The 18800-nt window shown below is 39.5% G+C and overlaps 1 protein-coding gene across 1 annotated transcript in view; it reads left to right on the top strand.

Moving 5' to 3' along the window:
* The first annotated feature begins 3583 nt into the window (after window positions 1-3583).
* The window catches only part of DEK (DEK proto-oncogene), a 35065-nt gene continuing 19848 nt past the window's right edge, over window positions 3584-18800 (top strand). The window contains exons 1-6 of the mRNA XM_043976077.1: window positions 3584-3810; window positions 4445-4595; window positions 9805-9906; window positions 10403-10512; window positions 12332-12426; window positions 13381-13501. Of these exons, the coding sequence (XP_043832012.1) occupies window positions 4454-4595; window positions 9805-9906; window positions 10403-10512; window positions 12332-12426; window positions 13381-13501 (570 nt within the window). The 5' untranslated portion in view covers window positions 3584-3810; window positions 4445-4453. The remainder of the gene's footprint in view (window positions 3811-4444; window positions 4596-9804; window positions 9907-10402; window positions 10513-12331; window positions 12427-13380; window positions 13502-18800) is intronic.

The raw sequence follows: 18800 nt of genomic DNA, 5'->3' as shown, positions 1-18800 counted from the left end.
TTAGCTTTCCTTATAGTCCAGCTCTCACAGCTATACATCATTACTAGAAAAGCCAAAACTTTGACTGTATGGACTTTTGTCTCCAAGGTGATGTCTCTGCTCTTTAGTATGCTATCCAGATTTGCCATAGATGTCCTTCAAAGGAACAAATGTCTTTTTATTTCACAGCTGAAGTTGCTATCTAGAGTGATCTTTGGACTCAAGAATATAAAATCTGACAGTGATTCCTTTCTCTCCCCCTCTATTTGCCAAGAAGTGATGAGACCAGTTGCCATGGTCTTAGTTTTTTTTTTAGTGTTAAGCTTCAAGCCAGCTTTTACACTTTCCTCTTTCATCCTCATGAAGAGGCTTCGTAATTCTTCTTTACTTTCTGCTATCAGAGTGGTATCATCTGCCTATCTGAGATTGGTGATGTCTCTCCTGGCAACCTTAATTTCAGCTTTTGATTGATTCAGCCTGGCATTTTGCATGATGTACCTGGCATCTAAATTAGATAAATAAGGCAACAATATACAGCCTTGTTGTACTCCTTTCCCAATCTTAAACCCATCTTTCCATGTTCAATTTCAACTGTCATTTCTTGGCCCACATAGAAGTTTCTCAGGAGACAAGTAAGATGATCTGGTACTCCCATCTTTTTGAGGACTTGCTACATTTTGTCAAGATCCACACAGTCAAAGGCTTTAGTGTAGTCAAGGAAGCAGAAGCATTTGTTTTTCTGGAACTCCCTTGCTTTCTCCATAATCCAATGAATGTTGGCAATTTGGTCTCTAAATCCTCCACCTCTTCAACAACTAGCCTGCTTTCAGGTAATTATTGGTTCACATATTGCTGAAACCTAGCTTGCAGAATCTTAAGTATAACCTTGATAGCATGTTAAATGAACACAGCTGTTTGGTAATTTGAACATTCTTTCTCGCATTGCCCTTCTTTAGGATTGGGGCATAAACTCATTCATCTTTTCCAATCCCTTGGCCACTGATGAGTATAAATGCTAGCTATTATTTCCTCCTCATTTTTGTTAGTAATCTACATTCAATTGCTAAGCATTTATTGAATGCCTATAATAAACAAGGTACTTCATGAGACAACAGGCATACAAATACAGGATAGTCACTTTTACTGCAAGATATAACAGGCTCGTAGATAAGCAAATAAAATATAAATAAAAAAACAAATACAGGATGGGAATGGAGTGCAGACTGAGTGAATTAAGAATGGCTTCTTTAAATAGTGGCACTTGAGCTGAGCCTTAAAGGGAGGTTGGTGTTGGAAGAACTACAGTTGAAGAGGGAGAGCATTGTAGGCATGGGATCAATTTGTATGAAAACACAGGGACAGGAGGACCTGGAGCAGAAAGTGAGCTAATTAATCTAGAGAGTAGACTACCTAGGGGAGTGATGTGTATAGCCTAGAAAGTGAGACCAGAGTCTGATTATGAAGGGAAATACTAAACAGGAGTTTGAATATATACTAAAGGCAAAGGGGAGCCAAAGAAGCTTCTACTTGACTGACATCATTTTCTTCAATGATTATCCAGGATTATTTAAGTAAACTTTCATATCTTCTGAGGTATAATACTTTTCTGAGATAGGAATAATTCTGTCTCCTTTGGTCAATATTTGATCTTAATCTTTTCTTTTTCCATTCCCCTCTCTCTCTCTCTCTCTCTCTCTCTCTCTCTCTCTCTCTCTCTCTCTCTCTCTCTCTCTGCTAAAGCCAGCAGTTCTTGTACTCTCTCAAAAATAGTGAAGAATATGGTGATCTTTGATTTTACCCCTAAATTGAAATTGATTGAGAAAGCTTTCAGTGTTTATCAATTTTAAGTAACGCTAGTTCTTAGTTTTAGGTATATGCTTTTTCATCCTAATAAAGTACATGCCACACCTATAAGTTTTAGGCTTTTTAAACATAAAAAGAATACTGCATTTTTTCTTTTCTTTTGCAGGGCAATGAGGGTTAAGTGCCTTGTCCAGAGTCACACAGGTAGTGTCAAGTGTCTGAGGCTGGATTTGAACTCAGGTCCTCCTGAATCCAGGGCAGGTGCTCTATCCACTGCTATCCAGCTTCCCTAGCTTGCATTTTTTTTCCAAAGGATTTTTCTGCACCTATTGAAATAACTGTAAAACAGCATTGAATAGAAAATTAGCCTTGGTGTTTGGAATATCCAGGTTCAAGTCTCACATCTGAAACATATAGCCAGTACAATTCTTAACTTTGCAATGTCCCAGGAGCAGTTACAGATCTGCACTAGTATCTCACTGCATAAAGCACTAGTTAAATGGAGATAAAAAGATTTCACTTCCAATCTCAACTCAGATACTATGTTTGTTTCCTCATCTGTGAAATAGGAATAATAAAACCCACAGTCTCTCAGGGTTGCTATGAGGCTGAGATAATAACAAAAGATAACATTTACATAACACTTATTATATACCAATGATTATCTCATTTTGTCCTGGAGACAAGCCTGGGAAATAGGTGCTATTATTATCTCCATTTCAGAGATGGGGAAACTGAGGCAAACTGCAGTTAAGTGACTTGCCCAGAGTCACATAGCTAGTGTCTAAGGTCACATGAACTCAGGTCTGATGCTGGAACCAGCGCTCTATCCACTTTATCATCACCTAGCAAGTTTTTTTGTTTGTTTATTTTTTGTTTTTAGTAAGGCAATTGGGGTTAAGTGACTTGCCCGGGGTCACACAGCTAGTAAGTGTCTGAGGCTGGATTTGAACTCAGGTACTCCTGACTCCAGGGCCGGTGCACTATCCACTTCACCACCTAGCTGCCCCCATCACCTAGCAAGTTTTAAATGTCCACAAAAAAATTTAAAGTTTTTATGATTAATTAAATCAATTGCTTTCCTAATGTTGGAACTTTCTGCATCCCTTGTATAAACAACGAGGTCACATTTAAGGGCTGGATATATTGTTTTACTTTTATTTACACTTTCTTTCCCTCCATGTTCATTAGTGTTATGAACAGCTTTTCTAACAAGAGCGAGGAAGGTGGTTAGGACACCAGGATCCTTTGATGCAAAAGAAGTTAAATCTCTCCACCACATATTAAAAGCAACACCCCCTGCCCACCCCCCACTCCCCCCTAAAAAAATACAAGCACACTAACGGGGAATAGAATATTTCTCTTCTGAAGAAAATAGGTACATCCTCTTGGAGGGAAAGTTGTATTAGGAAAAGCAAGCTCGAGAATCTTGGATCTTCGATGCGTCAGGATCCGCGCCTCCAAGCTTCATTCCCTTACGGGGCACAGTCCAACCAAGTCTTTCTGCAGACGCACCCGCAGCGCGACCTACCAGGGAGTGGACCGCACGAATTCTGCCAGACGTGCGCAGGCGCCCCAGCGGCCTACTCCCCTACCCGCCTTTAAGGCGCGCGCCGCTGGGGTCCACACCCGGGATCTACAAGTCCCCCTCCCCTCCCCCACCCCACTCCACCTCACCCCGCCTTCCATCCCGAAAGCCGCCCGCCTCGAGCAGCCCTGCGCGCTCCTCACTTGTAGCGGCGAAGCCCAGCGACCTGCTCCGCCCTCAGCCCCTCCCAGCCCAGACGGCGTAGACCCACCCCTCGCCTTGCCACCTTCCACTGCGGGCCTCTCATTGGCCGCCGCATTCCCGCTTCCTTCCCGAACCGCCATTTTGAAAATCTGGTGGCTTCTCGGAGGGACGCTGTGCAGAAGCGTCACGAGCGAAAAAGGCAAAAGGGGTCCATCGCCGTTCCCCCACCCGCCAACCTTAGGAACCTTCCTCTAGATTCACGAGACAGGCAGGCCCCGGGCATCCCCGACCTACCGGTGAGGGGGCACGCGGGCGGCGGGAAGGGAGGGATAGCGGCTGGACGTCTCGGAGGCGGCGCCGTGCCCGCCCGGGAAAGGGGGAGGGTTGGCGGCTGTTAGGACCGCGGGACCGTGAGGCGCCGCCATGAAAGTGAAACCGCCGTTGACGCCGCCGGGCCCGGGCGGCCTGTGGAGTCGCCCCGGGCGGCCGGCCTCCCCTCCCGGGCCCCGACGCACGGTGGCGGTTGGTGCCCCTGCCTGCGGCGCGAGGGTCGAGCTGCGCAGAGTGCGCGGGCCCGGCCCGGCCCGGCCCGGCCCGGTGCCTTCCCCCGCTAGGGGGCGGGCGACCGCCTGCGGCTGCCTCGGATCCCCCTTCCCCGCCGGTGGGGGGGGGGGCGCGAGAAAAACACCGCGGGGACCGCCCGGGGGGGCGGCAGAGGGGCATCTCCCGGCCCCCGCGCTGAGGTGGAGACGTGAGGGGCGGGGGGCCTTTGGGAAAGCACGGATCCCCCATCCTTGCGGTCCCGATGCGGGGGGCCTGGGCCCTCTCCCCTCTTCCGGGGCGGTTGTGACGGGCAGAGGAGAGCAGTGGATCCTTTGCTGATGGCCCAGGGTCTCTTTTCTCTCCCGATTCCCTCCTCCGCCTCTGCAGGTTGTTAGCATGTCTTCGTCTCTCCCCACCCCGGAGGGGGAGGACCTTTCTTCCCAGCCCGCACCTAAGAGAGACCCTGAGGTGCCCGATAAGGAAGAGAGCGAAGAGGAAGAGGAGGAGGACGATGAAGAGGATGAGGAGGAAGAAAAAGGTGGGATAGGATTGATTGCTGCAGGCCGGATTCCTTTAGGAATCCTGTAGGGTGGTTGTACCCCGTAGTCCTTGAGACCATTAAAGAACCGGAGGTATGAGTGAAATGTGCAAGTTACCCTCTATGCACCTCAGGCTGCTGTCCAGAATTAGGGGTGTTGAGATGGTTTCCATCCTTCTTGGATGAATAGAAATGCCGGATAGTTTATTTCTGGTAGCAGGGGACTGCCAACGATGTAATTGAATTTAATAAAAGGAAACATGCATTGAGTTGTTACAGATTCTCTCTCTCCCCAGTTGTTTCCCCACATAGTGTATATATCCATGGACTTTCTAAAACTTGTTTTTAATTTAATAAAAGGAAACCTGCATCGAGTTGTGAGAGATTCCCTTCCCAGTTCTGATTCTCAATTTAGTGTATGTATCCATGGACTTTCTAAAACTTGTTTTAATTGAATAAAAGGAAACATGCATAGAGTTATAAATTTCCTTCTTGGTTCTGTTTCTCAACTTAGTGTATGTATCCATGGACCTTCTACGACTTGTTTTAATTTAATAAAAGGAAACATGCATCAAGTTATCAATTTATTTCTCAGTTCTGTTTCTTAACTTAGTGTATGTATCCATGGACTTCCTAAAACTTGTTTTAATTTAGCCTTAATCTTTCTGAAGGCTATTTACCATATGGGGTTGTTGCAGGTAGTTAAACACAAGATATTAGGGGTTTTTTTTTAAATGGTAGAATGGAAGATCCATTCCCCACCCACATTAGTAAAACAAGAGGCAATCTGTTTCCTCTGGAAGTTTAGGAAAGGGGAACTGCTTGGGTTTTGGTAGTATCTGGAAAAAAGAATATGTAGAAAAATTCTTGGTAGTTACTGCATATGAGACTTCATACCTGCTGAACTTAAGTAGAGGTTCCCCACAAAAGGGTCCCTTACTTGTTTCTGTTTCCCTCTGGCACAAACTTGAGGCCTTAGGAATTCAAATATGAATTGGGTGGTATCCTGTATAATTGATTTATCTTTTCTTGAATGAGTCCTTTCAGGAATCAATCTGAATCAATAGGCATTTATTGAGTGCCTACTATGTGCCAGGTACTGTGTGCTAAGTGCTAAGAATGTAAAAAAAAGTTTCCAACCTCACGGAGATTGCATCACCAGGCAAACAAATATATACAAAGCAAGCTATATACACAATAAATAGGAAATAATTGACAGAGGGAAGGTACCAGAATTAAGAGGGAAAGAGTTCAGGATCCCTGCCCTACCTCCTATACTTCTCTTAGATCTCTAACTTCAATCTCCTGCATTTTAGGTTTCTTTGTCAAGTTAGTTTACAGGGCAATTGGTTCTTTTAATGGAATAATATTTAAGGTAGTATTGGGCACTCTATTCATATAAAACCTATGGATGGCCACAGGTATGTCACTAAAGCTTGAATGCTGCCAGATGAGTTAGGGAGCAATTGATTTGAAGTCAGAAGTCCTGTTTCAAATTCCAGCTCTGCTGCTTAACTTCTTGTGTGGCCTTTGCCAAGTTTCTGGGTTTGTTTCCCCATATATGAAACAAGGGACTAGATAACTTCTGTGATCTCTTCCACCTTTAAACTCTGATTTGGGGTATCATGGACAGTTTGCGTGCACATTCTATACACTTAGAAAGTGTTCTCCAGTTATTCAAAAGTCCAGGTATTCTAAAGAACCTTAGCATTGTCATTATTATTATCTTGTTTTATTTAGCATGCACCTTGTAGTTTAAATAAGAGCTAGGAAGAGATCTGAAGTTTCTCATATTGTTTCAACCACTGAATTTTACTCTCAAGATGAGAGTAGGCCAAATAGGAAACATTTCAAGTTAGGTGACATTTACATCCATCTGAGAGGCTTTGTTTGTTTTTCTTCAGATAACTAACAGATAGTTTTTTATATTTTCCCAAGTTCAGTCTGTACAGTATGACTTTACTTTTTGGAGATTTGTGTGTTCCCAGGATATGAATGTATTCATATTTTAAGTACCAGAACTACTTGAACCTAGTATAGTCTGACCAAAGCTTTATTTACTTGACATGAATAAATATAATACTAGTACTAGAGAAAGACCAATGTAGCAAAAGTTTTTTGTTCCAAATATGCTTTTAGGGCAAGGATCTGCTACTTTTTTTTTTAAATGTTAATTGTCTCTGGGCTCCAGAAAACTGAAGGTCATACAAAAGTAAAAAAAAGAGAGACTTGGGGGCAACTAGGTGGCAAAGTGGATAAAGCATCAGCCCTGGATTCAGGAGGACCAGAGTTCAAATGTGGCCTCAGACACTTACTAGCTGTGTGATCCTGGGCAAGCAACTTAACCCTCATTGCCCTAACCGCCCCCCCCCCCCAAAAAAAAAGAGAGACTTAATGTGTTTCGGTGGATTTGAAAGAAAGGCATTGAGACAATATGGGAAATATAGCATGCTTAAAATATAACAGTAATAGCTATCATTTATAGTGTCTACTACTTACCAGGCATATGCTAAGTGCTTTATGCATATAACATCACATGATTCTTACAAATAACCCAACCTGGGAGATAAGTACTATTATTATGTGTTTATCCCCATTTAACATTTGTGGAAACTCAGGCAATCAGGTTAAGGGACTTGCCCAAGCTCACATAACATATCTAAAGTTGGATTGAACTGGGGTCTTCCTGACTACAGGCCCAGGGCTTTATCCATGGTGCCACTTAGCTGCCTCTATATATTTCAGTTCCATATTATAACGAGTTAGAAGAAAAAGGGAAAGAAGGAGGAGGTTATGGTAGGAAGGGGAGAAAGAGAGGAACAAAGTAAAAGGCAATTGAGGTTTTTTTAAGACCTGAAAAGAGCAATAGATCAACTAGTCATTTATTTTCTTATACAGATAAGTAAACTGAAAGCTAGAAAGGTTAAATGAGTTCAAGGTTATACCAGTAACACATTGTTTTTTGACTCCAAATCTAGTGCTCTTTTAATTGTACCATGTTTTGGGGTTTTTTTAATCAGTCTAGGCTATGGGTATCATAATAAAACCTGGGTTTGGGTGCAGGGGTAATTCTGTATCCTTTTGCTGTATCTGACTGCAACTGCCAAAGGCAATCCTCAGAAATGAGGTAGAATTAGTATTTCATTCAGCCCATGTCTGTCACCATCATCAGAATCTTGCTCAACTATAATACCTTTTCACTTGAGCAGTTTCTCACTGGTGTAACTTTTGCTATCTAACTAGATTCAGGAATGGTTAATCGACCATAAACCCTAGATAGAAAGAAGGTGATGATGTATTGTCAACATAATGGACAGCGTCCACTAAGTTAAACTCATACCACTATTTTTTCAGTTTTGGCTGATTATTACTATTTAAGCTCTATTGCTATTCTTTTGCTTAAATCTTCTGGATTATATTTGCATTGACCTGAGCAATATTACCCAGAGGCCAGATGAATTTAAGCTAAAGCCTGAAGCCACCCTCCAGTTTAGACATTTTCTATCCTTTTAGAATAAACATGGGTATTAGAAAGGTTTGGAGACAATCATACTGAAAATGTGGGACTTTTAAATTTTATTAGTTTTACACAAAAGAGTAACCTAATTGGGGCAGCTAGGTGGCCCAGTGGATAGAGCACTGGCCCTGGATTCAGGAGGAACTGAGTTCAAATTCGGCCTCAGACACTTAACAATTACTAGCTGTGTGACCCTAGGCAAGTCACAACCCCAATTGCCTTCTCCCCCCCCCCCCCCAAAAAAAAGGTAACCTAACGAAGAACTGAGATTCAGGTATCTTGGCAGTAGAAAGCCTGATCTAGCTAAATATAAATTACTAGTTGGTGGCAGGTTTGTGTTGGGTCAGGGTTGGTTGCAGTTAATTTTATAAACATGGCTACCAGACCTTGTGAATATTCTGGTAACTTTCAATCTAATTGGTTTCTTTTGTAATCCTTTGTATTTAATTTTGTTACTTAAAATTAAGCCTAATTCTGAGAAGGGGTCCTTAGGTTTCACTAGACTGACAAGTCCATGAGATTTAAGAACCCCTACTGTATACCATCTAAGCAAACATTAATCAAAAATCAATTTTTAAGTCATATTCCAGGAGCTCTAGGTTGTTCCCACACTTAAGAACATAGTCTTTTTTTGGTACCTTTTCCTTTTTTTTTTTTTTTTTTTGGTGGGGCAATGAGGGTTAAGTGACTCGCCCAGGGTCACACCCCTAGTAAGTGTCAAGTATCTGAGGTCAAATTTGAACTCAGGCCCTCCTGAATCCAGGGCCAGTGCTTTATCCATTGTGCCACCTAGCTGCCCCCAAGAATATAGTCTTATAATGTTTTTCAGTTGGCATTCACATATTTATTAACATGCATTGAGAATATTTCGTATGTATCTCAGCAGTTTTCAAAGACTTGTTGACCACTTTTGCAAAGCAGAATGCTGTTCACACCCTTTTTAGCGTTGAATGATTAATACAACTGACATTTTTGCACGTAATAGGTTCTCAATATTTGGTGGATTAAGACCAATGAGATACAAAGTTGTATTGAAACAACAAGAGATCAAAACAATGCTTTCAGGATTTATATTGATCAAAAAAACTACTCGTTTTTATTATTTTTTTAGATGAGATCTCAACCTGAGAACTATGTTAAATCTTTTCTTTTTAGAGATTAAAATTTATAGAATTGTTAATTTAGTTAGCTGTTAAAGTCTTAAGAAATGGGGCAGTGAATCTAATGTGATCAAATAGTAACCCTAAAAAAAGGACACATCCTGACATGCTTCTATTTTGTTTTTATAGAATTCTGTTTACCAGAGACAGATGGGTGTATTCTCACATTAGTCATAGGGAAGCAATAGGTCATGAAGAGTTGGTCATGACTAAAAAACAACTAAACAAAAAAGCAGTAGGAACTGAGGATGGCTAATAGTGGGATGAAACAACATGAGCTAATCCATGTTAATGTAGTGGAATATTTGGGGGTCTTATGTTTAGCTGATGTTTTCACAAGGCTTTATATAGGAGCCTAGGTTTGAACCCAGATGGGCAAGAAATAAGCAGAACATTACAACCACTTTAGGGCCATTATGTTAGAAGTGCTAGAGGAATTCAGGTTTGAACCTCTTTAGTTATCAGGAAGGAGGCCTGGTGAAGATCATTCCTAAAGCTTTTTGCTATTTAAGACAATTAAATTATCTTTCAGAAAAGAGTCTCATCGTAGAAGGCAAGAGAGAGAAGAAGAAAGTAGAGAGGTTGACAATGCAAGTATCCTCCCTACAAAGGGAACCATTTACAATTGCCCAAGGCAAGTATGGTTTTTTTTTTTTCAATCTGGACAAATTATTTCATCTATTGGGCATGCATGCTGTGGAAACTTCTGATCATACAGATTAGCAGCAAGAATTGCTTGGGTCACTAACTAGTTAAATGATTTGTCCATGGCCCATATTTGTAGTGTTCCTAACTTCCTAACTCAAAAGCCAGCCTTGAATGTACAATATCACACTGCTTCTTTTAATTAACATTGTTGTAAAATACTTAAACTATCCAAGGGGTGACCAAATAGTGTTTTCTTTTTAAAGAATATAATTTTGCTTTTAAAATGATGATTTCTGAAATTTGTCTTCTCATTCTTTCCTACAAATTAGATGAAGGTGGAAACTCTTTAAATTGTCTATCCAAACTGGACAATTTATTAAAAAGTTGTTTGAAGTTTTGTATAAAATAAAGTACTGTATAATTTTTCAGCTAAGTTTATAATGGAAGCAAGACTTAATCATTTAACTTTATTCTTTTTACAGGAAAGGGACAGAAGCTTTGTGAAATTGAAAGAATACACTTCTTTCTAAGTAAGAAGAAAACTGATGAACTTAGAAATCTTCATAAACTACTTTACAACAGGCCAGGCACAGTAAGGATTATTTTAGACTTCTGATATTTAGCATGTTTATTGAAGTATGTCAGAGATACTTAGAACTAGCTGGTGCTAGCTAGTTCAGTGCTTTGTACTTGGCAGGCGACATCACAGAATCTTCACATTGGAAAGGACCTCAGATTATCTAATCCAATTTATAATGCCCTCGACAGCATCTTTAGTTTCCTTAAAGACTTTCCTTAGGGTATAACTGTAAGACAGTCCCATTTTCCTTTGGGTATCTTTAATTAAGTTTTTCATTATATCAATCCTAAGCCTACCATTTTTCAACTTCCACTAATGCTCCAACTTCAGCCCTCTGGAATTAAACCAAATAAATCTAGTCATTCTTTGATGTGACAGTTCTGTAAATATTTGACCACAGCTATCATGTAGCCCCTGGTTTTTCTCTTCTTTGGGTTAAACAATTTCAGTCCCTTTATCCAGTCCATGGTGTCTCTCTAGTCTTCTTACCATTTTGTCCCCAGCACATGGTCCAGTTTGTTAATATCCTTCCTAAAATTATACCCTGAAAACCGAACGCAATATTGTAAATGTTGATGTTCAAGAAATATTTGCTGATTGGGATTGCAGATTTTTTAAAATTGGAAGAGACCTTTGAGATCATCTAGTTTTACTCCCTCATTTTATAGATGATAAGGCTCATTGAGTCTCACTGAATTTTATTTGGTTAACACAGCTAATAGAAAAGCCAAACAGCCATTTCTTATGACTCCTGGTCCAGTATTATTTTTTTGGACCTTTCTACCTGTATTTAGTTCAGACATAAAGTTATAGCTTGACTTTTATGGGCATTGGCCAATGATAAACTAAAGCTAACTGAATGTTTGATAGCTCAAGGCAAAATTCAAAGTATATTTGATTAGTGATATTAAGATTTTATTATTAGAAACTTGTTATGCCTTTTTGCCAAGTCATTATGTTTTTACGTCAGTACTATCAAAATTTATGTGAGATTTTATTTTTTAAAAGTAAATTGGGAGGGGCAGCTAGGTGGCGCAGTGGATAAAGCACCGGCCCTGGATTCAGGAGTACCTGAGTTCAAATCCGGCCTCAGACACTTAACACTAGCTGTGTGACCCTGGGCAAGTCACTTAACCCCCATTGCCCTGCAAAAAAGGGGCAGTTAGGTGGCACAGTAGATAAAGCACTGGCTCTGGATTCAGGAAGACCTGAGTTCAAATCCTGTCTCAGACACTTGACACTAGCTGTGTGACCCTGGGCAAGTCACTTAACCCTCATTGCTCCAGGGGAAAAAACCAAACAAACAAAAGTAAATTAAATGATAATTGTTAGCTTTACAAAAAAATTCTCCATAGCATTCTTTAAATAAATATCATGCAGTTAAAATATTTGTTTTGTGCACAACTTCAGAACTCATCCATTTTGTAAAATGGGGTATATCTTGAGTTAAATGATTTCTCTCCCACCCCCACCCCCTCATTAATGCTCAGGTGGTGCCTTTGTTCTGAGTTACATGTTATTGTGGATCTTGTGATGCTATAATTGGTTGAAATGTGCTTGAGAACCTTCACTTGGGGGGAAAAGGGGAGGCTACATAAAGTGAAAGCTTTTATTTTTTTCAAGGACTTAGGCAACAACTTGACTTAGCTTTTCATTCAAAATGATAAGCCTTTTGCAGTGTTCAAATATTGGTAGCAAATAAAGTTTTGAGTGAATGCCTGAAGGCATATGTAAGTAAAAAGTATTTTTAAGTACTAACAATTTCTCTCCCCTACTTATAAAAGGTATACTTGGGAAGTTATAGTATTAATTAATGAGATAAACATTTTAGGTAGCTTCTCTGAAGAAGAATGTGGGTCAGTTCAGTGGCTTTCCATTCGAAAAAGGAAGTGACCAATATAAAAAAAAGGAAGAAATGTTGAAAAAGTAAGTTTAATAATATACAGTCTTTATACATAATGTCTTGATCAATGTGCTTATAACTTCAAAAAATTTGTGATCGTACCAAAGGTAATTTTTTTTCCTAAATACAAAAGTGTTTCACACTTGTTAGTTTATGGTGTCTATAATAGCAATTTTAATAAGCTGAAACAGAAAAGAAGATGCAGAACCATTCTCTGAGTAACTTTTCCTGAGTTGTTAATAGCTCACATAATGTATCCCATTTCAGGGTTTTGAAGCACTTTCCTCTGGACAGCTTTTGAGAGAGGTGGTTCATTTTATTGCTACTTTGCAGATACAATACTGTATTTATAAAGGTGTGATGACTTATCTCACATAGCTAAGAAGAGTTAGATATGTAGCAGTGTCTCTTCTGACTCCCAAATTTACTGCTTTTAATACTGAACCATTTCCTCCTATGCATTTTAGTTTTTGTTTTTCTTGGCAATTTTAATAATATTAAATTCATCATGAACAGTATTCTTCCCTACTTAGCATAAGATGGTATGCTAATGTAATTTTAATTTTTTTTATTTATAGGCTTTCCTTTAGGAAAGATGTTTTTTAAATGCTATGGTTGATTTAAAAAATAATGAGACATTTGAGTAAAACCTCATATACACACATACTTGGATAGGAATAAACCTATCTAGAGGCAGCTAGGTGGCACACTGGATAAAGCACTGGCCCTGGAGTCAGGAGGACCTGAGTTCAAATTTGGCCTCAGATACTTTACGATTACTAGATGTGTGACCCTGGGCAAGTCACTTAACCCCCATTGCCTGGCCAAAAAAAGAAGAATAAATCTGAATAAGAATAAAATTTGTTTTAAAGCAGTAAATGCCAGTTTTGACTCTGACTTTCAATTTTCTTCATTACTTTTTATTTCAGTGCATTTATCTATCTATGCTCTGTTAAGTCTTTTTCCTTTTGTTTTAGATTTAGGAATGCCATGTTAAAGAGCATCTGTGAAGTTCTTGATTTGGAGAGATCAGGCATAAATAGTGAATTGGTAACCAGGATCTTGAATTTCTTAATGCACCCAAAGCCGTCTGGCAAGGTGAGAATTTTTTCTTTTCTTTCAACACACATTTATTTTATTTTTTTCCAGTTACATGTAAGAGTAGTTTTCAATATTCATTTTCATAAGATTTAGAGTTCCAAATTTTTCTTCCTCCTTCCCTTTCCTCCCTCTTCCATAAGACAACAACCAATCTGGTATAGGTTATACATGTTCAATCCACTAGTGCTCTTTTTTTTGTTGTTGTTTTTGTTTGTTTTGTTTGCTTGTTTTTTTAGTTAGGCAATTGGGGTTAAGTGACTTGCCCAGGGTCACACAGCTAGTAAGTGTTAAACATCTGAGGCCGGATTTGAACTCAGGTATTCCTGAATCCAGGGCCAGTGCTTTATCCACTGTGCCACCTAGCCATCCCACAAGTGCTCTTTTTATCAGTTCTTTCTATGGGAGTGGATAGTATACTTCATCATTAGTCCCTTGGGATTGTCTTGGATCATTGTATTGCTGAGAGTAGTTAAGTCATTCAGAATTGATCATCGAATAATACTGCTGTCACTATGTACAATGTCCTCCCAGTTTTGCTCATTTCACTATACATCAGTTCATATGAGTCTTTAGGATGATTCTTTTTTTTTTTTTTGGTGAGGCAATTGGGGTTAAGTGACTTGCCCAGGGTCACACAGCTAGTACGTGTTAAGTGTCTGAGGCCGCATTTGAACTCAGGTCCTCCTGACTCCAGGGCCGGTGCTCTATCTATCCACTGTGCCACCTAGCTGCCCCAATGATTTTTTTTAATTAAATTTTAACTAAATTTAGGGATAGAGTGAAGAAGGATTTGGGCTGAGTTCAGGAAAGTAACCTGATATGTCCTGTTAGGGAAGAGCTTTACTCACAGGTCATATTAAAAGGTAGGATCTTGTTCTCAAATGAGTCAGTGAGGAATATCCCACATAGGTAACTTAGCCTTGTGCCTTTTTCAAACTGCCTCCTCAGGAGAACAGGGAACCCCTTTGTAGAGGAAAGATCATGGATCACTCCTTTTTACTCCTTGTTCTCACACCTTAAAAAACCAAAAACTAAAGTTGTTCTTCAATATAAGATAAGTAAGCTTTATGTAATTTCAGAGTTTCTTTCCTCTCTACCTCCCCCCCCCCCCATATACTTAATAAAGCCTGAAATTCCTTTAATAAAGAAAAGGCCTTTTTTTTTCTTTTAATAGGGGTAAAGAGAATCAAAAATAGCATTGCCTGGTTTAAGCTTTTAGAGCACTTTAGCAGAGGGGTGAATATGGAGAAAGCTGTAGATTGAACATAAACTAAGACTTCCTAACTTTGCTTAGGCTTGACCTTTAGGCTAAGGAGTTGAAAGCAAATAGAAATTATTTCCTTCTCCAGAGAGCTATTTTTGTCACACTGCTGTTTAAGAGAATGAACATGACTCCCCATTGTAGAAAGGAGCTAGTAATACTTTATGTAGTCCACAGGTCAACAATTGTGCCGTGCCATTCCAACCTTTTGATTTCTCTGTACCTATATTTGTTCTGGGTTTCATGTATTATAGTTGATCATTAGTCTACCTCAAACATTTTGAAATTTCGTTTTAAGAGATTTATGTTTGTGGTCATTTCTCATCTTACTGTATTAACACTGGTATTCTTTTTGTTTTCTTTTCCAATGTCTGTGGAGGACTCCAATTATTTCCTCTTGTTGGCATCAGGCAAAAATACTGTGCTAATCATGAACTAATGTTTAAGAAAATATAGACTGGATTTTGCATTATGCTCTTCCTCTCATTTTTAAAAAAATCAACCTGAAACTCCTGTATAGTTGGTTCATTCATTTTTCCATGCCTGTCTTTCTAATTTTCTTCCCTGTAATCAGCATATTTTGCTTGGCTCTCAGATTCTACCTTTTTCATGTTTAAGTTTGCAGAGTCTTTGTCATCTTGTCCTTTCACTGTTGGGAAATATTGTACCAGAAGGTCCAGCTGGGATCTTTAGGGAAGTTCCTTTAGTTGGGATCATTGACTGGTAAAGTTTGATAATTTCAGAATGTCACAGAAATGGGATAGTCAGCACCCTAATCGATCTTAAGGAGGTATGATTGGGTAATGACTGTATTGTGTTTGGGTCAGATTTAGAAAATAATATTTATGCAAAATAACTACTAAAAATCACAAGTTTGAAGTCAGAGGATACCAACAACCATTGGGAAAGGGGAAAGGGAGTTTCAAAAATGACACACTAGGAAATCATGGAACCTATGAGGGCTCTGAATCCAACAAAGCATGATTTTATCAGGAGAAGAAATAGGATATAAACAAATAGAGGGCTGCCCTTTAAGAGAGCAAGATCTGGGTTCATGTATTAGTTATGTAATAAGGAACAAGTCCCTTAATCTCTCAAATAATTTGTAAATGAATCTTTAATCCATATCATTGGAGGGAATTTCTGTTCTGGAACTTTTATACACTGATGAAATCACAGGTCTTGTCCAAGAGAAGAATTACAGAAAACTGTCACAGAACTTGATACTAAAAAATGAGTATATTCTAGTTTTAAAATTCAAAATGTGAGAAAAGCACAAATAAAATAGAATTTATTTATTTGGGGGGGGTTGTTTGGGTTTGTTTTTGTTTTTAGACTTTTATTTTCCAAATTACATGTAAAAGCAAATTTTGACATCAATTTTTTTTAAACTTTTGTGTTCCAACTTCTCTTCCTCCCACCCCCACCCCAAGAACTCAAACAATTCAACATAAATTATATATGAGTAGTTATGGAAAACAATTCTACATTAGGTCGTGAGAGAGATAAAAACAAAACTTCAGATTAAGGAATTTTTTAAAAAAAATGTGTTTCAGTCTGTTTTCAGATACCATCAGTTCTTTCTCTCTAGATGGACTGCAATTTTCATAAGTTCTTCAGAGTTTTATTGGGTCATTGCCTTGCTGAAAATAACCACATGCTTCCCAGTAGATCATCTTACACTAATGCTGTTATTTTGTATACAGTACATTTCTCTCTGCTTCAGTTCATGTGGGTCTTTCCACGTTTTTTTCTGATAGCATCCTGTCCATCTTAATTTTTATATAGTACCTTGAACTTGACAGAGAATTTTCTTCACAGTAGCACAGCAGAGTAGGTATCATACATTTTGACATTGTAGTTAATCATTGTAACTATTTCCATCCATCCCATTCCCTTCCAGTGAAATTTACTCTATTGTCTAGCTTATTTTGCCCCAATCCTCCTCAAAAGTGTTTTGCTACTGACTGCCCCCTCCCCCGCTCTACCTTCCCTTCATTCACCTTTTACTCCTTATCCTCTTCCCCTCCTACTTTCCTGTAGGGTTAAATATATTACTCTTCCCAATTGAGTGTATGTGTTATTCCCTTCTTGAGCCCACTCCGATCAGGTTAAGGCCTTTGAGCTAATTCTGTTTTCTAAATTTTTCTTCCTCCTTCCTCAACTCTCCCTATGAATCAAGCAATTCAATATATGTCATACATGTGGTGTTATGCAGAACATCTTCACCTTCCTCGAAAGTGTTTTGCTTTTTACAACTCCCCCATACTTCTGTTCCCTTCTTCCCCTCTTATCCCCTCCCCCATCCCCCCATCTCCTCCCACTTTTCCTCAGGCAAAAATATATTACTCTACCTGCTTGAGTATGTATGTTATTCCCTCTTGGAACCAATTCTGATGATAGTGAGGTTCACTCCCCCTCTCTTTCCCCCTCTTCCCCTCCCCGACATAGGCTTTTTTCTTGTTTCCTTCATGTGAGCTACCTCTCCCCATTCCCCTTCCCCCAGTCTATTCCTCCTACCCCTCCCCCCTATTTTAAAGACATCGTTATGGGTTAGCTAGGTGGCACAGTGGACAAAGCACCAGCCCTGGGCCTAAGAAGCCTAGAGCCCAAATCCAGCCCTAGAAACCAGACAACCCACCCTGTTTGCTCCACAAAGAACAAGGATACACAAAAAATAAATGCTTTACAAATATCATCCTTTCATATTCGGTTCAGACCTGTGTCCTCTGTATTCCTTACTGAAAAAATTCTTATGAGTTGGAAGTATTATTTTCTCATGTATGACTGTAAATAGTTTAACCTTTTAATGTCCCTCATGCTTTCTTTTCCCTGTTTACCTTTTTATGATTCTCCAGGGTCTTGTATTTGAAAGTTAAATTTTCTATTCAGTTCAGGTCTTTTCATCACAAATGCCTAAAAGTCCTCTTTTTCATTGAAGTCCCATTTTTTCCTCTGAAAGATTATACACATTTTTGCTGGTTACATGATTCTTGGCTGTAATCCCAGTTCCTTTGCCCTCTGGAATATCATATTCCATGCCCTCTGGTTTCCAGATCTTGTTTTATCCTTATTGGCACTCCACAGTATTTGAATTCCTTTTTTCTAGCTGCTTGCAATATTTTCTCTTTGACCTGGGTATTCTGGAATTTGGTTATAATATTCCTGGAGGTTTTCCTTTTGGGATCTCTTTCAGGAGGTGATTGGTGCATTCTTTCAGTTTCTATTTTAGCTTCTGCTTCTAGAATATCAGGGCAATTTTCCCTCATAATCTCTTGGAGGACGGTGTCTAAGCTCTTGTTTTGGTCATGGTTTTCAGGTAGTCCAATGATTTTCAAATTATCTCTCCTGGATTTATTTTCCAGGTCAGCTGTTTTTCCAAGGAGATATTTCACATTGCCCTCTATTTTGTCATTCAATTGGATTTGCTTTACTGTGTCTTGGTTTCTCATAAGGTTACTGGCTTCCATTTGTTCAATCCTAATTCTTAGGTAACTATTTTCATCAGACAGTTTTTTATCTTCTTTTCCATTTGGCTTTTCAAACTGTTGACTTTTTTCTCATGACTCTCCTGCATCTCTCTCATTTCTCTTTCCATTTTTTCCTCCCTCTCTTTACATCTTCCTTCTGTCTCCTACTTTCTCTTCAAAGTCCCTTTTGAGAGCTTCCATGGCCTGAGACCAATTCATATTTTTCTTGGCAGCTTTAGATGTAGGGGTCCTGTGGTTGTTTTTTTCATCTGAAGGTGCCCCTTGATCTTCCTTGTCGCTGAAGATGTTTTCTATAATTCTGAACTTTCTTTGCTTGTTCATCTTTTATTTGACTTTAAACTCTCCACTGGGGGGGGGGGGCCTGCTTTTTGGTTCCACTTTTGTTCCCAGCTTCAGAGGGTCCCAGGTGTTTTGGTTTGAGGGAGGGCAGGTTTTTCTCTCTCCTGGCCTGTTCTCTGGTCCAAAGATAACCTCAAGCCTACTTACTAAACAACCAACCAGCAAAGCTTTCTGTGGTATGGTTCTTTGCTTCAAGGAGCCTGTG

The sequence above is a fragment of the Dromiciops gliroides genome, chromosome 1 (genome assembly GCF_019393635.1).
Source record: "Dromiciops gliroides isolate mDroGli1 chromosome 1, mDroGli1.pri, whole genome shotgun sequence".
In the NCBI taxonomy this organism is placed as follows: Eukaryota; Metazoa; Chordata; class Mammalia; order Microbiotheria; family Microbiotheriidae; genus Dromiciops; species Dromiciops gliroides.
This window is presented reverse-complemented; position numbering and strand designations above follow the sequence as displayed.